The 18037-nt window shown below is 36.0% G+C and overlaps 3 protein-coding genes across 6 annotated transcripts; all 3 read left to right on the plus strand.

Annotated features, from left to right (window-relative positions):
* The first annotated feature begins 105 nt into the window (after positions 1 to 105).
* Positions 106 to 2008, plus strand: LOC135140121 (zinc finger Y-chromosomal protein-like). The gene is made up of 2 exons (XM_064070534.1): positions 106 to 365; positions 418 to 2008. Exon 2 carries the CDS (start codon positions 436 to 438, stop codon positions 1786 to 1788), a length of 1353 nt encoding a protein of 450 aa, XP_063926604.1. The 5' UTR covers positions 106 to 365; positions 418 to 435; the 3' UTR covers positions 1789 to 2008.
* A 3297-nt stretch (positions 2009 to 5305) lies between these two features.
* Positions 5306 to 8847, plus strand: LOC135140085 (zinc finger protein 845-like). Of its 4 annotated transcripts, none has more exons than XM_064070494.1 (4): positions 5306 to 5581; positions 5632 to 7240; positions 7292 to 8539; positions 8592 to 8847. In XM_064070494.1, exon 2 carries the CDS (start codon positions 5635 to 5637, stop codon positions 7012 to 7014), a length of 1380 nt encoding a protein of 459 aa, XP_063926564.1. In that variant the 5' UTR covers positions 5306 to 5581; positions 5632 to 5634; the 3' UTR covers positions 7015 to 7240; positions 7292 to 8539; positions 8592 to 8847. The 4 variants fall into 4 exon arrangements, with proteins under 4 accessions (XP_063926564.1, XP_063926563.1, XP_063926562.1 ...); XM_064070493.1 differs by having other exon boundaries at positions 7292 to 8355; positions 8412 to 8847; XM_064070492.1 differs by having other exon boundaries at positions 7292 to 8847.
* Positions 8848 to 13814: 4967 nt separating this feature from the next.
* LOC135140059 (uncharacterized) lies at positions 13815 to 16932 on the plus strand. Its single transcript, XM_064070456.1, has 5 exons — positions 13815 to 14211; positions 14358 to 14478; positions 14714 to 14787; positions 14860 to 15787; positions 15843 to 16932. Exons 1-5 carry the CDS (start codon positions 14036 to 14038, stop codon positions 16887 to 16889), a joined length of 2346 nt encoding a protein of 781 aa, XP_063926526.1. The 5' UTR covers positions 13815 to 14035; the 3' UTR covers positions 16890 to 16932.
* The last annotated feature ends 1105 nt before the right edge of the window (positions 16933 to 18037 follow it).

Raw genomic sequence — 18037 nt, forward strand, 5'->3', positions numbered from 1 at the left:
TTTGGTTTTTTCGCTTTTTTGACGGTGGATGAACGTAAATAATCAGAAACAAAGTTCAAACATTGAGGTTATGTTGACACAAAATTTGAAACCATGAAACATTGGAGCGGTTTTCCAAGAGAGCTCTAATTAATTGAGAATGAATGAGTGATATATGCAGCTACTTTATTGAGTTGTGTTCTAAATAAAGTTGTAATTTTTAAAGGGTTGTGAAATTTATGAACGCACTCCAGCATCCTAACCTCACTTTTAAGTAGCTCATATTGTTGAGATTTTTAACTCCCTGGGTTGTTATTCAGCGAACATATTTACAACATTTTTGAATAAATCTGATCGTTCTGCGCTAATTTCCGTCAAAATATCAGGTGCGAAAAATTAAATTTCTCTTTAACTTTATAATAAACCCTCCATATTTAGGTACAACAAAATATCAAAATGTCGATTTTGGAATATTCTGAGAAGTTTGACCCCACAAGTTCATACACCAACAACCTCCAGTACTGCAAAATATGCCCCTTCTTCACTTCATCGGCCTCTCTCATGCTAACCCACACCAGAAGCCACCACTCATCTTTGGTCTCTTTCAACTGTGAAACAACCAACATCGAACCCCACTTCTGCAAAGACTGTGATTTCCAAACCGACTTAACCCTCCTATTGAGAGACCACGTGAAAAAGCTCCACAGCAACCAAACAGACCCCGAGTCTTTGGTCCAATTCACCGTACGAACGTACATTTGCAAAAAATGTACCTTCAAAACCCACTTCTTCCTTAAATGTCTCCAACATAGCGCAGTTTGCCTCACCAGAAAAGAATACTCACAGTTAATAGGCTCCAAATTGACGAACGAGGTGGTGAAAACTAAATGGCACCAATGTGATCAGTGCGGCTACAGAACCATCCACAAACACTCGTTGAAGTTGCACAAAATCGCGAAACACATGAAAGACGATGAGATTCCGTGGTACCAGTGCGAGAAGTGCCCGTACAAAGCCAAACAAAGGGGGAATTTGAGGAATCACGTGTTAGCACAACACTTAGACGAAGATAATTTAACTTGGCATAAATGCCAGCAATGTGAGTTCAAAACCAAGTACAAATCAGCGCTAAAGTCGCACAGAGTCAACAAACATTTAAAAGATGAGGAAATTCCGTGGTATCGGTGCGAGTTGTGTCCGTACAAAGGCAAACAGAAGTCGCATTTGAAAAGCCACATGATTACACGACACAGATTTGAGGATGTTAAAAATAGCGAGGAAAATAAGGTGCAGGATGCGGTTTTGGAGTGTTATACGTGTGACCAGTGTGACTTTAAGTCGAGGTATAACAATGTTATAAAGTTGCATAAAATTAGAAAGCACTTGAAAGACGAAGAGGTGCATTGGTACCAGTGCCCGAAGTGTCCATATAGAGCTAAGTATAAAGGGTATTTAGCGGGACATATGGTACACCATATGGACGAAAAAGAAATCAAGTGGTGTGAATGTTCAAAGTGCCCATATAAAGGTAAAACGAAGCAAAGTTTGAAACGGCACGAAAATAGGATGCATTCGGATGGGGAGAACATTCGCTGGTATATGTGTGATCAGTGTCCATATAAAGCCAATCAGAAGGGGAATTTGGATACTCATATAATTATTAATCATTTAAGTGAAAGTGAAATTCGGTGGTACTATTGTGACCAGTGTACATACAAAGCTAAGTTTAGACATAAGTTGAATACACACATTAGTAGGTTCCACCAAGGGGGGGAACGGAGAGGTGCGAAGAGATCGAAAAATCGTTAGTTATGTGTCACTTCGATTGTTAGTACTTATTATTTAAACCTTGCTTGTTTTAAAACGGTCTTTTGTTTGGGTGCTAGGCATGAATAAGTGATTAAATATTCATTGTTTGCATAAATTATCGAATAATTTTATCCACGTTATAGTAAGACTTGTAAATTCAAAACAACGGGTTAAAGCAGTTCAAACAGGTTTTTAACTACAGTTTATATTAATATGTATGTAATACGCCAATATAGTAGTTTGAAATATATAACTGATGTTTTAATTTTCATATTGACCTCAATCTAAATTTTAGATAGAGTAGGCAACCAACATTACATTGAAACATTTTATATCTTTGTTTTTAACTATCTCCGTTGACATTTGATTTTCAACCAATCAAATTGCGGCAGTGTGCAGTGCTGCCAACCTGAAGGAAAATCCCCTGAAGTTGGGGAGAAATTTTGATAGAGATAATGAGGTCCACTAATTTTAAGCCATTTATTAATCATCTGTTCACTAAAATCCTCATATTTTAAATAGCTGCCATCATTTTCTCCACTGTGGCTTTCTGTCAGTTCTTATGTATTGTTAAAGATAGTTCTGGATGTTTAAATCAACAAGATTTATTGCTATTCTTGTCAAAAACAGCACGATACTCAAAAACATGTTTTTTTATTTCTTGTACAAAAATAAGGATTTTGCAATTAAGCTCCGCCCTCTTGGCTCACAACGAATAAAAAGATCATCACAATTGAGACAGGGCGGGTGGGCGGGGCTTCATTTTGCCTTGTTTTCTTAATATGTGTAGTCATCTTTTCACAACAAGAAACTTAAAACGTGTTTAAAATGGTAAATTTGTATAGGGAAATATCGATTTTGTAATTACACTCCGCCCCTCGGTCCGACAACGAATGAAAAATTCTTCACGATTGAGATCGAGATGGATGGGCGGGGCTTCTCTTTTGGTTTTCTTTGCATAACACGATTAGTTAAGAACATATTTCACATGGTAATTTCTCGTAGAAAAATAAGGATTTTACAATTAAGCTCCGCCTCTCGGTTTACGAGAAATAAAAAAATCATCAGAATTGAGATAGGGAGGGTGGGCGGAGCTTATATTTTGCCTTTTTTTTTTTCTTAATATACATAGCCAGCTTTTCACAACAAAAAACTTAGAACATGGTTAAAATGGTACATTTTTGCAAGGAAATATGGATTTTGCAATTATGGGGCGAAGCCTAATTGGAAAATCGATATTTCCTTATACAAATTTTCCATTTTATACATGTTTTAAGTTTCATGTGGTGAAAAGAAGTCTACATATATTAAAATGGAAAGGTAAAATGTAAGCCCGCCCACCCGCCCTGTCTCAATTGTAATGATTTTTTTATTCGCAGTGACCCAAGGGGGTGGAGCTTAACTGCAAGATTCTTATTTCTTTACAAGAAATTAAAAACATGTTTTTGAGTATCGTATTGTTCAAAGAACATACATTAAGAAAAAAAAACACAATCTAGAATATAGTTTTTTATTTATTGTGGTTATGTTTTCAATAATAACACAAAGTGTCGCCGAGAATACGATTTTATTGCAATTAAAATAATTATATGTATTGTTGGTTGCATAGTCACTTGATCTAAACTTCCATCACAATTGAGCCACACTATAGAAATCATGATCTCTATACTATGATTGAGCTTGGAATGGATTGGGTGGGGCTTAATTTTTGGTTTGTTTTTTCTATTCTTTGAACAACAGTAGAGAAATAAGAATTTTGCAATTAAGCTCCGCCCCTTGGCTCACGACGAATAAAAAAATCATCACAATTGATGGGCAGTACTACATTTTGCTTTTTTTTTCTTAATATGTGTAGACTTCTTTTTACAACATGAAACTTAAAAAAACATATCAAAAATGTCATGTTCTAAGTTTGTTGCTGTGAAAGGATGGCTACGTATAATAAGAAAAAAAGACTATATATAAGCCCCGCCCACCCACCCGATCTCAATTGTGATGATTTTTTTTATTCGTCGTGAGCCAAGAGGGCAGAGTTTAACTGCAAAATACTTAATTCTTTACAAGGAATTAAAAACATTGAGTATCGTGTTGTTCAAAGAATACTATGTATATTTAGAAACAAAACCAAAATATAGACCCCGCCCCCCCACCCCATCTCAATTGTGATGATTTTTTTTATTCTTAGAAACTTGAAACACGTTTAAAACGGTAAATTTTTGTAAGGAAATATGGATTTTGCAATTAGGCTCCGCCCCTAGGTCTGCCAACGAATGAAAACTTCATTATTATTACATCATGGAAGGTATGGGTGAAGCTTAATCTTTGGCTTTAATTTTTTCTTAATATACATAGCATTCCTTGAATAACACGATACTCAAAAACACGATTTTAATTTCTCGTAGAAAAATAAGGAGTTTGCAGTTAAGCTCTGCCTCCTTGGCTCACGACGAATAAAAAAAATCATCACAATCGAGATAGGGTGGGTGGGCGGGGCTTATATTATGCCGTTTTACTTAATATACGTAGCCATCTTTCACAACGAGAAACTTAGAACATGACTAAAATGGTACACTTTTGGAAGGAAATATCGATTTTGCAATTATGGGGCAAAATAATTGCAAAATCGATATTTCCTTATACAAATTTTCCATTTTAAACATGTTTTAAGTTTCATATTCTGAAAATAACTACATATATTAAAATAAAAAGACAAAATGTAAGCCCGCCCACCCGCCCTATCTCAATTGTAATAATTTTTTTTATTCACCGTGAACCAAAGGGGCGAAACAACTGCAAAATACTTATTTCTTTAGAAGGAATTAAGAACATGTTTTTGAGTATCATGTTGTTGAAAGAATACGATGTATATTAAGAAAAAAATATATATAGACCCCGCCCACCCACCCCATCTAATTTGTGATGACTTTTTTATTCTTACAAACTTAAAACACGTTTAAAATGGTAAATATGGATTTTGCAATTAGCCTCCGCCCCTAGATCTGCCAACTAATGAAAACTTCACTACTATTAAGATCAAGGCAAGTATGGGTGGGGCCCAATCTTTAGCTTTATTTTTTTCTTAATATACATAGTATTGTTCGAACAACACGATATTCAAAAACATGTTTTTAATTTTTCGTAGAAACATACGGATTTTGCAGTTAATAAACTCCACCTCCTTGGCTCACGACGAATAAAAAAGTCATCACAATTAAGACAGGGTGAGTGGGCGGGGCTTATATTTCGCCTTGTTTTTTTAATGTGTGTAGACTTATTTCGACAACAAGAAACTTAAAACATGCTTAAAGTGGTAATTTTTGTATCAATCAACTTAAATCCTACACTTTTCTTCGAGTACTCTTTTAAATACGGCAAAAGGTTTTAAGATTAATAAATACATCAATTAAACCAAATAAACAATATATAAAACCCATCATACATGCAGCTAACGATATTTTGTTCTTGAGATTATGTTAATGAACGCACCCTAATTGAACACAACACAGAACGACCTTGCGATATGACATTAATTTTTTAGGTTATGTTAATTTGGATCAAAAATTTTATTTACAAAAACGAAAAAAACAGATTTGTGAATATTGGCCTGCGATAAGTAGTCAAAGAAGTATTTACAAACACAAGTTGAGCCATAATTAACTTGCACTTGTCAAAAGGTTATCACGTCAATATTGACAAAAGTCTCATTTATACCCAGTTTAAAACCTGCTGCAGTTTTAGTATCAGAAAAACAATCTTGAACAACGAAAAAGTTTCAAATAAGTTTAACTACAAGGTGAGACATTAAATTGTTATTATATAAACTAACTGAGAATTAAATTTAAGGAAATGAAAAAGTCAATGGTGATGATAAACGAGGTCAAACCTTCGCCTTATACATTTTTTAATTGTGAAATTAGCGACATCGAGAGTCATTATTGCAAAGACTGCCAATTCCAAACTGATCTAAGTGTGTTTTTGAAAAACCACGCACTGAATTGTCACGACATCAAAATAAAACCTGAACGACTCTCAAATGAATACAGTGTTCGAAACTACAGTTGTGAAAAGTGTGGTTTTGAAACACTTTTTTCCTTAAAATGGTTAGACCATTCTTTATCATGTACAGTGGGTTCCAAAAGTATGGAACTACGACCATACTGTTGCGAAAAATGTACTTATAAAGCTAAAAATATATACCGTTTAAAAGCCCACATTAATGTACGTCACGTGGACGAAAAAGACATCCGATGGTACGAATGCAATCAGTGTCCTTACAAAGGTAAAGCCAAACAATATTTAAAACGCCACATATACCTAAAACACGGCGACATTAAATGGTACAAATGTGACAAATGCTCGTACAAAGCGAAAGAAAAAACCTTGTTGAAGCACCACGCTTATTGGCACCTAGACGAGAAAGAAACCGAGTGGTACAAATGTGACAAATGCCCGTATAAAGCTAAAAGGACGGACTTATTAAACCGACACATTTACATCCATTTAGACGAAAAAGACATCAAGTGGTACAACTGTGAGCACTGTTCGTATAAAGGCAAACAAAAGCGACACTTGCAGCAGCACATAAGCCTCAAACACGTCGACGAAAAAAATATGAAGTGGTACAAATGTGACAAGTGCTCTTTCAAAGCCAAACTGAAGCAAACTTTACAGCGCCACGAACAAGCCGTACATCTAGTCGGCAAAAATTTGAAAGTGTACAAATGTGACCAATGCCCGTACAAAACCATCATAAACATGTCGCTGAAGAGACACGTAATCAACAAGCACCTGAGCGAGGACGAAATCCAGTGGCACTACTGTGAAAAATGCTCGTACAAAGCCAAGCAGAAGCAGTATTTGAAAGACCACATGATCACGCAGCACTTGGATACCAAATGCAAAATCGAGCAAGAGTTTTTGGATGAAGAGGATAAATGGTATCAGTGCCAGAAGTGCCGATATGGCACGAAACGAGTTTCCAATTTGAGGACGCACGTGAACTCGCGACATTTAAACGAAGGGGAGGTTAAATGGTACGAGTGCGAAAAGTGTTCGTACAGGAGCAAAGACAAGTCGAATTTGAAAAGTCACATCAATTTGCACCATTTGGACGAACAAGATGTTAAATGGTACGAGTGCAACGAGTGCCAGTACAAAGCTAAAGTTAAAGGGAATTTGAAAAGGCACATACTTTTCCGGCATTTGAGCGAACAAGAGATTAAGTAGCGTTTATAGAATAGGAAAATGTATATATTTTTGTGAAAACAAAACAATTATATTAATAAATTTGCAATTTTGACGTTTGCTTGTCAATTTGCGTGTTTGTGAACGCACCCACAATGTGCGCATGCGCACAACTCCATGTTTGAGGTTATGTCACTTGATGTCACTACTGGGGTTATGTTTACAATAAAATAAACATTGTTTTGAAAGTTGGAGCATTTTTTAACCGGTAATCAAATAAAATAGCTTTCTAGTTTGCACTATATTGTAAACTTTGCAGTTTTGAGTGTCTCAGAATGTCGATTCTGGAGTCTCTTTTGAAACATTCTGGCAAGCTTGTGTATGGGGTTTCTACTTTCAAGAATTTTAACAACACAGCAGTAAACCCCTCTACAATAAACGAGTCCAGTCACCCCACATTTGCATTTTTTGACTGTGAAAATAGCAAAGTGGAGAATTATTATTGCAAAAGGTGCCCCTTCCAAACAAATCTGCTAATAATTTTGCAAAAACACGTTCTAAAGTTTCATACTTTCGAACTTCAGAGTGAAGAAAGTGTGTCAGAGTTGGAATATTATACAGTCGAAAATTATGTTTGTGAAAAGTGCAACTTTCATACTCATTCTGGGTTAAAATGGCTGCAGCATGCCCCAACGTGTTCCAAAAATGGAGAGTCATTTAGTGAAGATTCGTACGAAGACAACTTATTTAAATTTACAGAAGTGTACACGATGAATGTTTATTCCAAAGCCAAGAGACCACGAAAAGGGGTGACGTGGCATAGGTGTGATCAGTGCAATTACAAAGCAAAAATAAAAACGCATTTAACCAATCACAGAATTTACAAACATTTAAAAGACCACGAAATAGAGTGGTTTGCATGTGAGAAATGTCCGTACAAGAGTAAGTTCAGAAATCACTTGAAAAACCACACGTATGTTTTTCACTCTGAAGAAAACTGTATCAAGTGGTTTGAATGTCAAAGTTGCCCGTTTAAATCAGAATGGAAGAAAAATTTGCAACAACATGAGAGCACAATGCACTTGGAAAAAAGCCACGTTAAGTGTGACCAATGCCCGTACACCACAACCACAAAATTGCGACTAAAAGCTCACACAATCAACAAACACTTAAGTGAAAATGAAATTCAGTGGCATCGGTGCAAAAAATGCCCATACAAAGCTAAACACAAGAGTGCGTTGACTCTCCACGCCCGGGCAATTCACTCCAACGAAAAGCACTTCCACTGTGAACACTGCCCATACAAAACCAACTTAAAGCAATGTTTAAGCCAACACATGAAAAACCGCCACTGCAGTGAAAGTGAAATCAGATGGTACCAATGTGAGCGCTGTCCGTACAAATCTAAGCAAAAAAAATCGTTAAATTATCACTTTCAGCTGGTTCACTGTGATGGAAAAGACATTCGGTGGTATATTTGTGACCGCTGCGCTTATAAAACCCACAAAAAGTCTGATTTACACTCACACATGCTTGTGCTTCATTCGGATGAAAAGGATATTAAATGGTACAAGTGTGAAGATTGTCCTTATAAAGGTAAAAGGAAACGGTATTTGCAGGTACACAGAGACTTTGTTCATTTGAGGAAGAGGGATACTAAGTGGGTTTCGTGTGGTCAGTGTTCGTATAAAACAAACTATCCGAGCAATATGAAGCATCACGTTATTATTAAACATACAAATGAGGAGGAAATTCGTTGGTTTCGGTGTGAAAAGTGCCCGTTTAAAACTAAGTTGAAGTGTTATTTAAACCAGCATTTGAGGTCTGGGAATTGTGTGAAATAAGATGTACTTTTAATAAATTATTGTCCGAGAATTGATGTTTTTTAAGTTTTATGAAAAATCTGAACGTACCCATCTGTTGACGTTGCGTTTTCAACCAATCAAATTGCGATGGTGTGCAGTGCTGACAACTTGAATGAAAATCCCCTAAAGTAGAGGGGGCACGTTTTTCTGGCTGAGAAAAATTTGAAAAAAAAAATCAATCAAAAAAACCGTTAAACATAGGCATCCATGTGCACGCTTAGTTCTTTTCTGGTAGTTGGTAGCTCTCCTAGGAAATTTCTGTTGAAAAGGTTGGTAGAAGTTGATTTGAAGGGTGGCTAAAGGGGTGAGAAACTTCACTTTTGGTTTGTTGTTGTGAGTGAAAAGCACGTGGTGAGTTAGTTAGGTTAAGTTTAGTTGGTTTGGTAGTTAATAAAAGGGAGGGAACCTTTGTTTAATCACAATTAATCGAACCAATTACGATTCCACAGTTTTCCCCAACACGCGTACCTAATTCTTGACCGACGCTAACATGTGGCATAAATCTGTTTTATTGTTACGTCAATTCGCAGTTCATGTTAGGAATTTAATGGTTAACTAGTTCTAACACAATTTAACAGACATTAGATTTGTTCAGATTGAGCACTTGTTGATAAAGTGTGGCATAATTTAACACAATGTAAATTCTTCGTTTGAATCGGTGATAAAGTGTGACATAATTGAGATCGAGACGGATGGGTGGGGCTTTTCTTTTCGTTTTCTTTTTTAATTAATACATTTAGTTTTCTTTGTATAACACGTTTACTTAAGAACTTATTTCACATGATAATTTCTCGTAGAAAAACAAGGATTTCACAATTAAGCTCCACCCCTCGGCTAGCGACGAGTAAAAAAATCATCAGAATTGAGACAGGGCGGGTGGGAGGGGCTTATATTTTGTCTTTGTTTTAATATACATGGCCATCTTTTCACAACAAGAAACATAAAATATGGTTAAAATGGTACATTTTTGCACGAAAATCAAATTACACATATTAAAATAAAAAGGAAAATTGTGAGCCCACCCACCCGCCCTATCTCAATTGTAATGATCTTTTTTATTCGCCGTGAGTCAAAGGGGCGGAGCTTAACTGCAAAATATTTATTTCTTTGGAAGAAATTAAAACATGCATTTGAGTATCGTGTTGTTCAAAGAATACTATGTACATTAAGAAAAAAAGGCAAAATATTAAAACCCCGCCCACCCACCCACCCCATCTCAATTGTGATGATTTTTTTCTTACAAATTTAAAACGCGTTTAAAATGGTGAATTTTTGTAATGAATGAAAACTTCATTACGACATATTTAGATCAGGGTAGGTATGGTTGGGGCAATGGTACTTGTACCATGGTTGGGCTTAATCTTTGGCTTTAATTTTTTCTTAATATACATAGTATTCTTTGAACAACACGATACTCAAAAACATGATTTTAATTCCTCATAGATAAATAAGGATTTTGCAGTTAACGTCCGCCCTCTTGGTTCACGACGAATAAAAAAATCATCACAATTGAGATAGGGTGGGTGGGCGGGGCTTATATTTTGCCATGTTTTCTTAATATGTGTAGTCATCTTTTCACAACAAGAAACTTAAAACATGTTTAAAATGGTAAATTTGTAAAGGGGAAATATCGATTTTGCAATTAGGTACGCTCCGCCCCTCGGTCTGACAACGAATGAAAAATTCATCACGATTGAGATAGGGCGGGTGGGCGGGGCTTATATTTTGCCTTTTTTCTTGATATACGTTGTCGTACATACTTGTTAAGATAAAATTGATTTTGGTAAATGACATATCTTCTACGAAAAAAAATGGTGAGTTGGCGGAGCTAAAACTTGCTAAGCTAGGACTGAACAATATCAAAAGTAGCCACTGGATCGAAGAAGGGGTGGGTGGGCGGGGCTATTGCTTGCCCCACCCGTTCTCTCAATTTCTTTCTTCAGAAATAAGAAATAAATGTTATAGCAAATAATAATAATAATAATAACCATATTTATTCCCTACAGGCTAGTAGCCCAAATACAGGACATACTTATATACACAATAATACAACAAAAAACAAAAACAAAAAAATATGTAACCTAAAAATAAGACAAAGTACACCAAAACTTAAAACATGTTTAAAGTGGTAAATTCTTGTAGACAAATATGGATCTTGCAATTAAGCCCCGCCTCTCGATCTGACAACGAATGAAAAATTCATCACAATTGTGAATTGAGATAGGGGCGGGTATGGGTGGGGTCTCATCTTTTTTCTTAATAAACATAGTTTTCTTTGAACAACACAATACTCAAAAACATATTTTAATTTCTCGTAGAAAAATAAAGATTTTGCAGTTAAGCTCCGCCTTCTTGGCTCACGGGGAATAAAAAAAATCATCACAGTTGAAACAGGGTGGGTGGGCGGGGTTTATATTTTGCCTTTTTTTTAAATATACATAGCCGTCTTTTAGAACAAGAAACTTAAAACATGTTTAAAATAGTAAATTCTCTAGACAAATATGGATCTTGCAATTAAGCCCCGCCCCTCGATCTGTCATCACAATTGAGATCGGGGATGGTATGGGTGGGGCCTAATCGTTGGCTTTAATTTTTTCTTAATATACATAGTATTCTTTGAACAATACGATACTCAAAAAATGTTTTTCATTTCTCGTGGAGAAATAAGGATTTTGCAGTTAAGCGCTGCCCCCTTGGCTCACGACGAATAAAAAACATCGTCACAATTGAGGTAGGGTGAGTGGGCGGGGTTTATATTTTGTCTTGTTTTTTCAATATGTGTAGACTTATTTCGACAACAAGAAACATGGTTAAAATGGTACATTTTTGCAAAGAAATATGGATTTTGCAATTATGAAGCGGAGCGTAATTGAGTTTCATGTTTTAAAAAGAAGTCTACACATATTAAAACAAAAAGCCGAAAAGTAAGCCCGCCCACCCGCCCTATCTCAATTGTGATGATTTTTTTTATTCGCCGTGAAGCAAAGGGGTGGAGCTTAACTACAAAATATTTATTTCTTTAGAAGAAATTAAAACATGCACTTGAGTATCGTGTTGTTCAAAGAATACTATGTACATTAAGAAAAAAAGGCAAAATATTAAAACCCCGCCCACCCACCCCATCTCAATTGTGATGATTTTTTTTCTTAGAAATTTAAAACGCGTTTAAAATGGTTTAAATTTTTGTAATGAATGAAAACTTCATTACTACATATTTAGATCAGGGCAGGTATGGTTGGGGCCATGGTACTTATACCAAGGTTGGGGTTAATCTTTGGCTTTAACTTTTTCTTAATATACATAGTATTCTTTGAACAACACGATACTCAAAAACATGATTTTAATTTCTCATAGAGAAATCAGGATTTTGCAGTTAAGCTCCGCCTCCTTGGCTCACAACGAATAAAAAAATCATCACAATTGAGATCGGGCGGGTGGGCGGGGCTACATTTTGCATTGTTTTCTTAATATGTGTAGTCATCTTTTCACAACAAGAAACTTAAAACATGTTTAAAATCGTAAATTTGTAAAGGGGAAGTATCGATTTTGCAATTAGGTACGCTCCGCCCCTCGGTCTGACAACGAATGAAAAATTCATCACGATTGAGATAGCGCGGGTGGGCGGGGCTTATATTTTGCCTTTTTTCTTGATATACGTTGTCGTACATACTTGTTAAGATAAAATTGATTTTGGTAAATGACATATCTTCTAAGAAAAAAAATGGTGAGTTGGCGGAGCTAAAACTTGCTAAGCTACGACTGAACAATATCAAAATTTGCTACTGGAACGAAGAAGGGGTGGGTGGGCAGGGCTATTGCTTGCTTATAAAAGATTCTGTAGGAAAAAGTTAAACTTAGCCCCGTCCACCCACCCGTTCTTTCATTTCTTTCCTCAGAAATAGAAGAAATAAATGTTATAGCAAATAATAATAACAATAATCATATTTATTGCCTACAGGCTAGTAGCCCAAATATAGGAAATACGTATATACACAATAATACAACAAAAAACAAAAACAAAAAAATATATAACCTAAAAATAAGACAAAGTACACCAAAACTTAAAACATGTTTAAAGTAGTAAATTCTTGTAGACAAATATGGATCTTGCAGTTAAGCCCCGCCTCTCGATCTTTCATCACAATTGAGATCGGGGATGGTATGGGTGGGGCCTAATCTTTGGCTTTAATTTTTTCTTAATATACATAGTATTCTTTGAACAACACGATACTCAAAAACATGATTTTAATTTCTCATAGAGAAATAAGGATTTTGCAGTTAAACTCCGCCTCCTTGGCTCACAACGAATAAAAAAATCATCACAATTGAGATCGGGCGGGTGGGCGGGGCTACATTTTGCCTTGTTTTCTTAATATGTGTAGTCATCTTTTCACAACAAGAATTTGTAAAGGGGAAATATCGATTTTGCAATCACGCTCCGCCCCTCAGTCTGACAACGAATGAAAAATTCATCACGATTGAGATAGGGCGGGTGGGCGGGGCTTATATTTTGCCTTTTTTCTTGAAAAATAAGGATTTTGCAGTGAAGCTCCGCCTTCTTGGCTCACGGGGAATAAAAAAAATCATCAGAATTGAGACAGGGTGGGTGGGCGGGCCTAATATTTTGTCCTGTTTTTTTAACAGGTGTAGACTTATTTCGACAACAAGAAACTTAAAACATGTCTAAAATAATAAATATTTGTAGTAATCAACTTAAATACTCCACTTTTCTTCTACAACCTCTTTAAAACGGCGTTGAATATCAAAGTTACTATCAAATCCCACTAAAATTCTAACCTCAAAGTCACATGCAATGCGAAAAGTGTCCAAAGTTATTGTTATATTAATTTTAATTTTTCTGTTTATAAATGCAAATTGCAAAAAAAGATTGGCAACACTGCGTGTCATTTGGTTTCTTGTCAATACTTGGTAGAAAAATCTGAACGCACCCAGTCCAATCTAACCTCAACGTCAAATGTGTTGTACTTGGAAAGACATTTTTGGAGTTTTAAGTCCTTTCCTTCAGTGAGTGTTTTGTGTTCCTCTTTTTTTCGTATTATAGGAAGCGCGAAAAAATGCCGGTGGCGTCCTCACGCGGCCGATAGCTCAACGGATGACATAATCACTGACATAACGACGGCTGAATGTTGTGTCATTGTATGTGTGAAGAAGCTGATAAAAAAAAAGTTTGAGTCGAAATGGAGCCAGCAAAATTAAACACCAGTTTTCGCGTCAGTTGCACCAATTGTTGCGTCGTCGGTTGTCACAACAATTACACGAAGACGGATAAAAGTGTCAGCTTTTATAGATTTCCTGCATTACTACACGAGAAACAACGACGCACACAATGGATAAACGCCGTTAACAGACAAAAGTACGTAAACTATCGCAAAGTCGAGTCCATTTCTGTGACTTACGCGCGTTAACCTCAAAATTAGAAATGTCACAAAACTGGATAGCAAAAATTGTGCAAATAATATGGTTAGAAACACCCATTGATACCGATAATACTACTTATAGGTCTGATGGCAAGAGTTGGGAACCAAAACCGTATTCTAGAATTTGCAGTCAGCATTTCGTTGGAAATAAGAAATCAAACCACCCTCACAATCCAGCATTTATCCCTACAATATTCCCAGAGGTACGTGCAAATTAAAATTTATTTATACAAAATAACTCAAGTCACGTTAAAACCTATAGGAGTACATAGGTGAAATGACAAATTTGACCTTGTTGTTATGCCGATGGTTTCGCTGTCATTCACAGGGGGCGCTTATTTAAAAATTCCCGCGTCGCCTATAGAAAGAGAGTGAAAATAGATTTTTTTTACATCATAGCTTGCTTTTTACTGTTGTGTATATACATATTTTTTTCAGGATACCATTACTGTGACAATGGATAGTAGTGAAAGTGAGCCACCACAAACTGAGAAAAGTCACAACAAATTTAAGTAAGTAATGTTGATTTTTGGATAGAAATTACTAAAAACTTATGATTATGCTTTTTTTGATGATAAAAACAGAAGGAAGCATGATGCACTGGATAATGAACAAGAGCCACCTGAAATGATATTAAAAAGAAGGAAAAATGCTGAAAGATGTAAAAGATATAGAGAACGGAAGAAAGCAGAGGCACTAGAGTTGGGATTGAATAAAGAACAAGAAAAGCCAATTAAATCGAAGAAAGAGCGAAGTGCTGAGAGAAGTAAAAAATACAGAGAACTAAAAAAAATACGACGAATGCAGCAATTAGCAGCGGCCAATAAGAAGTCTCAAATGCAGTCTTTAGTACCACAGCATGTCCAGGTACAGCCATCTGCAGCATCAATTAGACACATTAAACTACGTCAAGAAAACACCGCCAATTTTATGGAAGATATTATTAGCGGTGGCGAATTGTGTGGAGAACATATTAATATCTTCCAAGATATAATTGCAAGTAGATTCGTAAATTTCAGACCGATCGACGTTCATTTAATTTCCTTGCCACAATTTATTCGACCAATATCTCATTTACAAAAACACATCCAAATAATAAGTGGTGTTTCTGGACAAATTCATAAAATAACCCACTGGATTTGCACTTATTACGATGGGAATGTTCTTAATATATATGATGGTTTAAATATGGGGAATTTGTATCCGGAAATGGAAATTTTTTTGAATCAGTTATTTCCGCACAAACCACAGCAAAAATTTCATAGGGTTGGACAGCAACCCAATAATGCAGACTGCGGAGTTTACGCTATTGCGTTTGCTACATCGTTACTCAACAACCGGGACCCATCAAAAGAAAACTACCATCATCCAAAAATGCGGTCTCATTTACTGGATATTTATAGCACCACCGAGCTGCTACCATTTCCAGCTTACCAGGGTAATGGGATTTGTCATCTTCCTGTTCAAGATGAATACAATTTTGCCTTTCGTGACGTTTTGTCTAAATACAAGGTAAGAAAACATTATAATTGTTTTAATAATTAATAATAATAGTGCGTGTTAACAGATGCCAACTTTGTTGTACTCTGAAAAATTTGCCAACACGAAATCCAACATTGTTCAGAAATGCCAAACCTGTCCCTACTTCACAACATCGCCATTTTTGATGATGAACCATACAGGACGCGATCACTCTTCATTGGTACCTTTTAGCTGTGAAAGCAGTCTAGAAATTTACAGCTGCGACGACTGCAATTTCAAGACCAGTCTTACCATCAGTTTTAAGCGACACATTAAAAAGTGTCACCTGAAAGATCCTTCACATATCAATTATGAAATCAAGAGCTACAAATGCAGACGTTGCAAGTTTGAAACCCACTTTGTAGTGACGTGGCTTCGACACACAGTGCAGTGTCAACAAAATGCAATACGTTGGTACCACTGCGAAAAATGTTCGTTCAAAACGAAATACAGTTACAATTTGAAAATTCACAAAAAGTACAGACATATACCCATAAACGACATCACATGGTACAAATGTAAATTCTGTTCAAACCAAACTAAAACCGCACAGGGTTTAAAACAACACGTGTTAAACAAACATTCAGGTGATAAAGTTACGTGGTATCAGTGTGAAAAGTGTCCGTACAAAGCTATATATAAGGCTAGGGTGAAGGTCCATATGGTTAAACACGCTGAAGCTAGACCCAAGTGGTATCAGTGTGAGAAGTGTGCATACAAAAGTAAACACAGGTATATGGTGAGACGCCACCTAAAGCTTACGCACAATGCAATTGCGGCACATTCAGATGATAAAATCACGTGGTATCAGTGTGGGAAGTGTGCATACAAAAGTAAACTTCGGTACCAAGTGAAACGCCACCTAAAGAATAAACACAAGGAAATTGTGGCACCTTCAGATGATAAAATCAAGTGGTATAAGTGTGAGAAGTGTGCATACAAAAGTAAACGTAAGTCTGAAATGACGAACCACATGAAGTACAAACACAGTGAAACTAAGCGACTGAAATGTGATCAGTGTTCATTTGAGTCAGTTCATTTGGGTAGTTTCAAGCGACATGTAACGAATATACATTTGTGTAACAATGAATAAAGTGTCATAGTAAAAATAAAAACATCTATATCTTGGTCTATAATTTACTTATACTTACTATAGTACAAACGCTACTTATAAATTATCATCACATAATTAAACCGAAACGCGTTTTCCTAGCCCGAAATTATTAAAAACAAATCAATTTGTTTAAACATTGTGCAATTTCCCGGCCAAAATACGAAAAATAATTTTTGCAGTCTCATCGTGACGTACGATGACGTGACTGTCACCTGAGCTACCTGAGGAACGGTCACATTTTTCCCCCCCTTGTGTTCAGTTTAGATTTCGGTCTGGTGGTAGCAACAGCGGAGTTCCGTTTTAGCTTTAAAGTAGCACGTGTTCGTGAATTTCTAATTTATTGTTAATAAATATTAGTGAAAATGTGTTGTGTTACTACTGTGAACTTTTTTCCAAAAAGGCCGGAAATCATGGTAAGTACGGTTTCAGTTTTAATTTATTGGGTTCGGTGATTCGTTTACTCGACAATGTTTAAATTTTGGGGAAATTTTTAAACCGAAAACCGTTTTCCTAAAAACACGGAGTTATTAAAAACAAATCAATTTGTTTAAACATTGCTAAATTAACCCCGAAAATGTACAATTTCTGAGCCAAAATATGAAAAATAATTTTGAAATCTCATCTTAATGAACGATGACGTCACTGTCACATCAGTTGCCTGAGTAAAGGTCGCTTTTTCGGTCCTTTGGGTTCAGTTTTGATTTCGGTCTGGTAGCACCAACATCGGAGCTCCGTTTTGGTTTAAAAGTAGCGGCATTTAACATGTATAAAGTACGACATCCATTTAAAAAGTACCGCGTTCATAATTTACAAAATCTGGGTAGTGGGTAGTTTTCTAGTTAGAATTTTAAAAGTAAGGAATCCTTTGTTTAACGACAATTAATCATAACGACGACGACGCCACCGTTTTCCCCAACACGCGCAGCAAATTCTTGCAGCTTTCTAATCGGAAAACATGTGAATTTTGACCAATGCGAACACGTGTAAATTTGATCCATTGTTTGTAAATTCACAGATCAGGTTAGGTTTTTAATCGTTAACTAGTTCTAACACAATTTAACATCAGGAATTTGTTTTCATGAGAATTCACTTAGTCAGGACTCGTTTGATTTTGTTTGTCTAATTAT

This window comes from Zophobas morio, unplaced genomic scaffold (assembly GCF_036711695.1).
Source record: "Zophobas morio isolate AGI-343-1 ecotype UQ-CSIRO unplaced genomic scaffold, CSIRO_AGI_Zmor_V1 ptg000038l, whole genome shotgun sequence".
In the NCBI taxonomy this organism is placed as follows: domain Eukaryota; kingdom Metazoa; phylum Arthropoda; class Insecta; order Coleoptera; family Tenebrionidae; genus Zophobas; species Zophobas morio.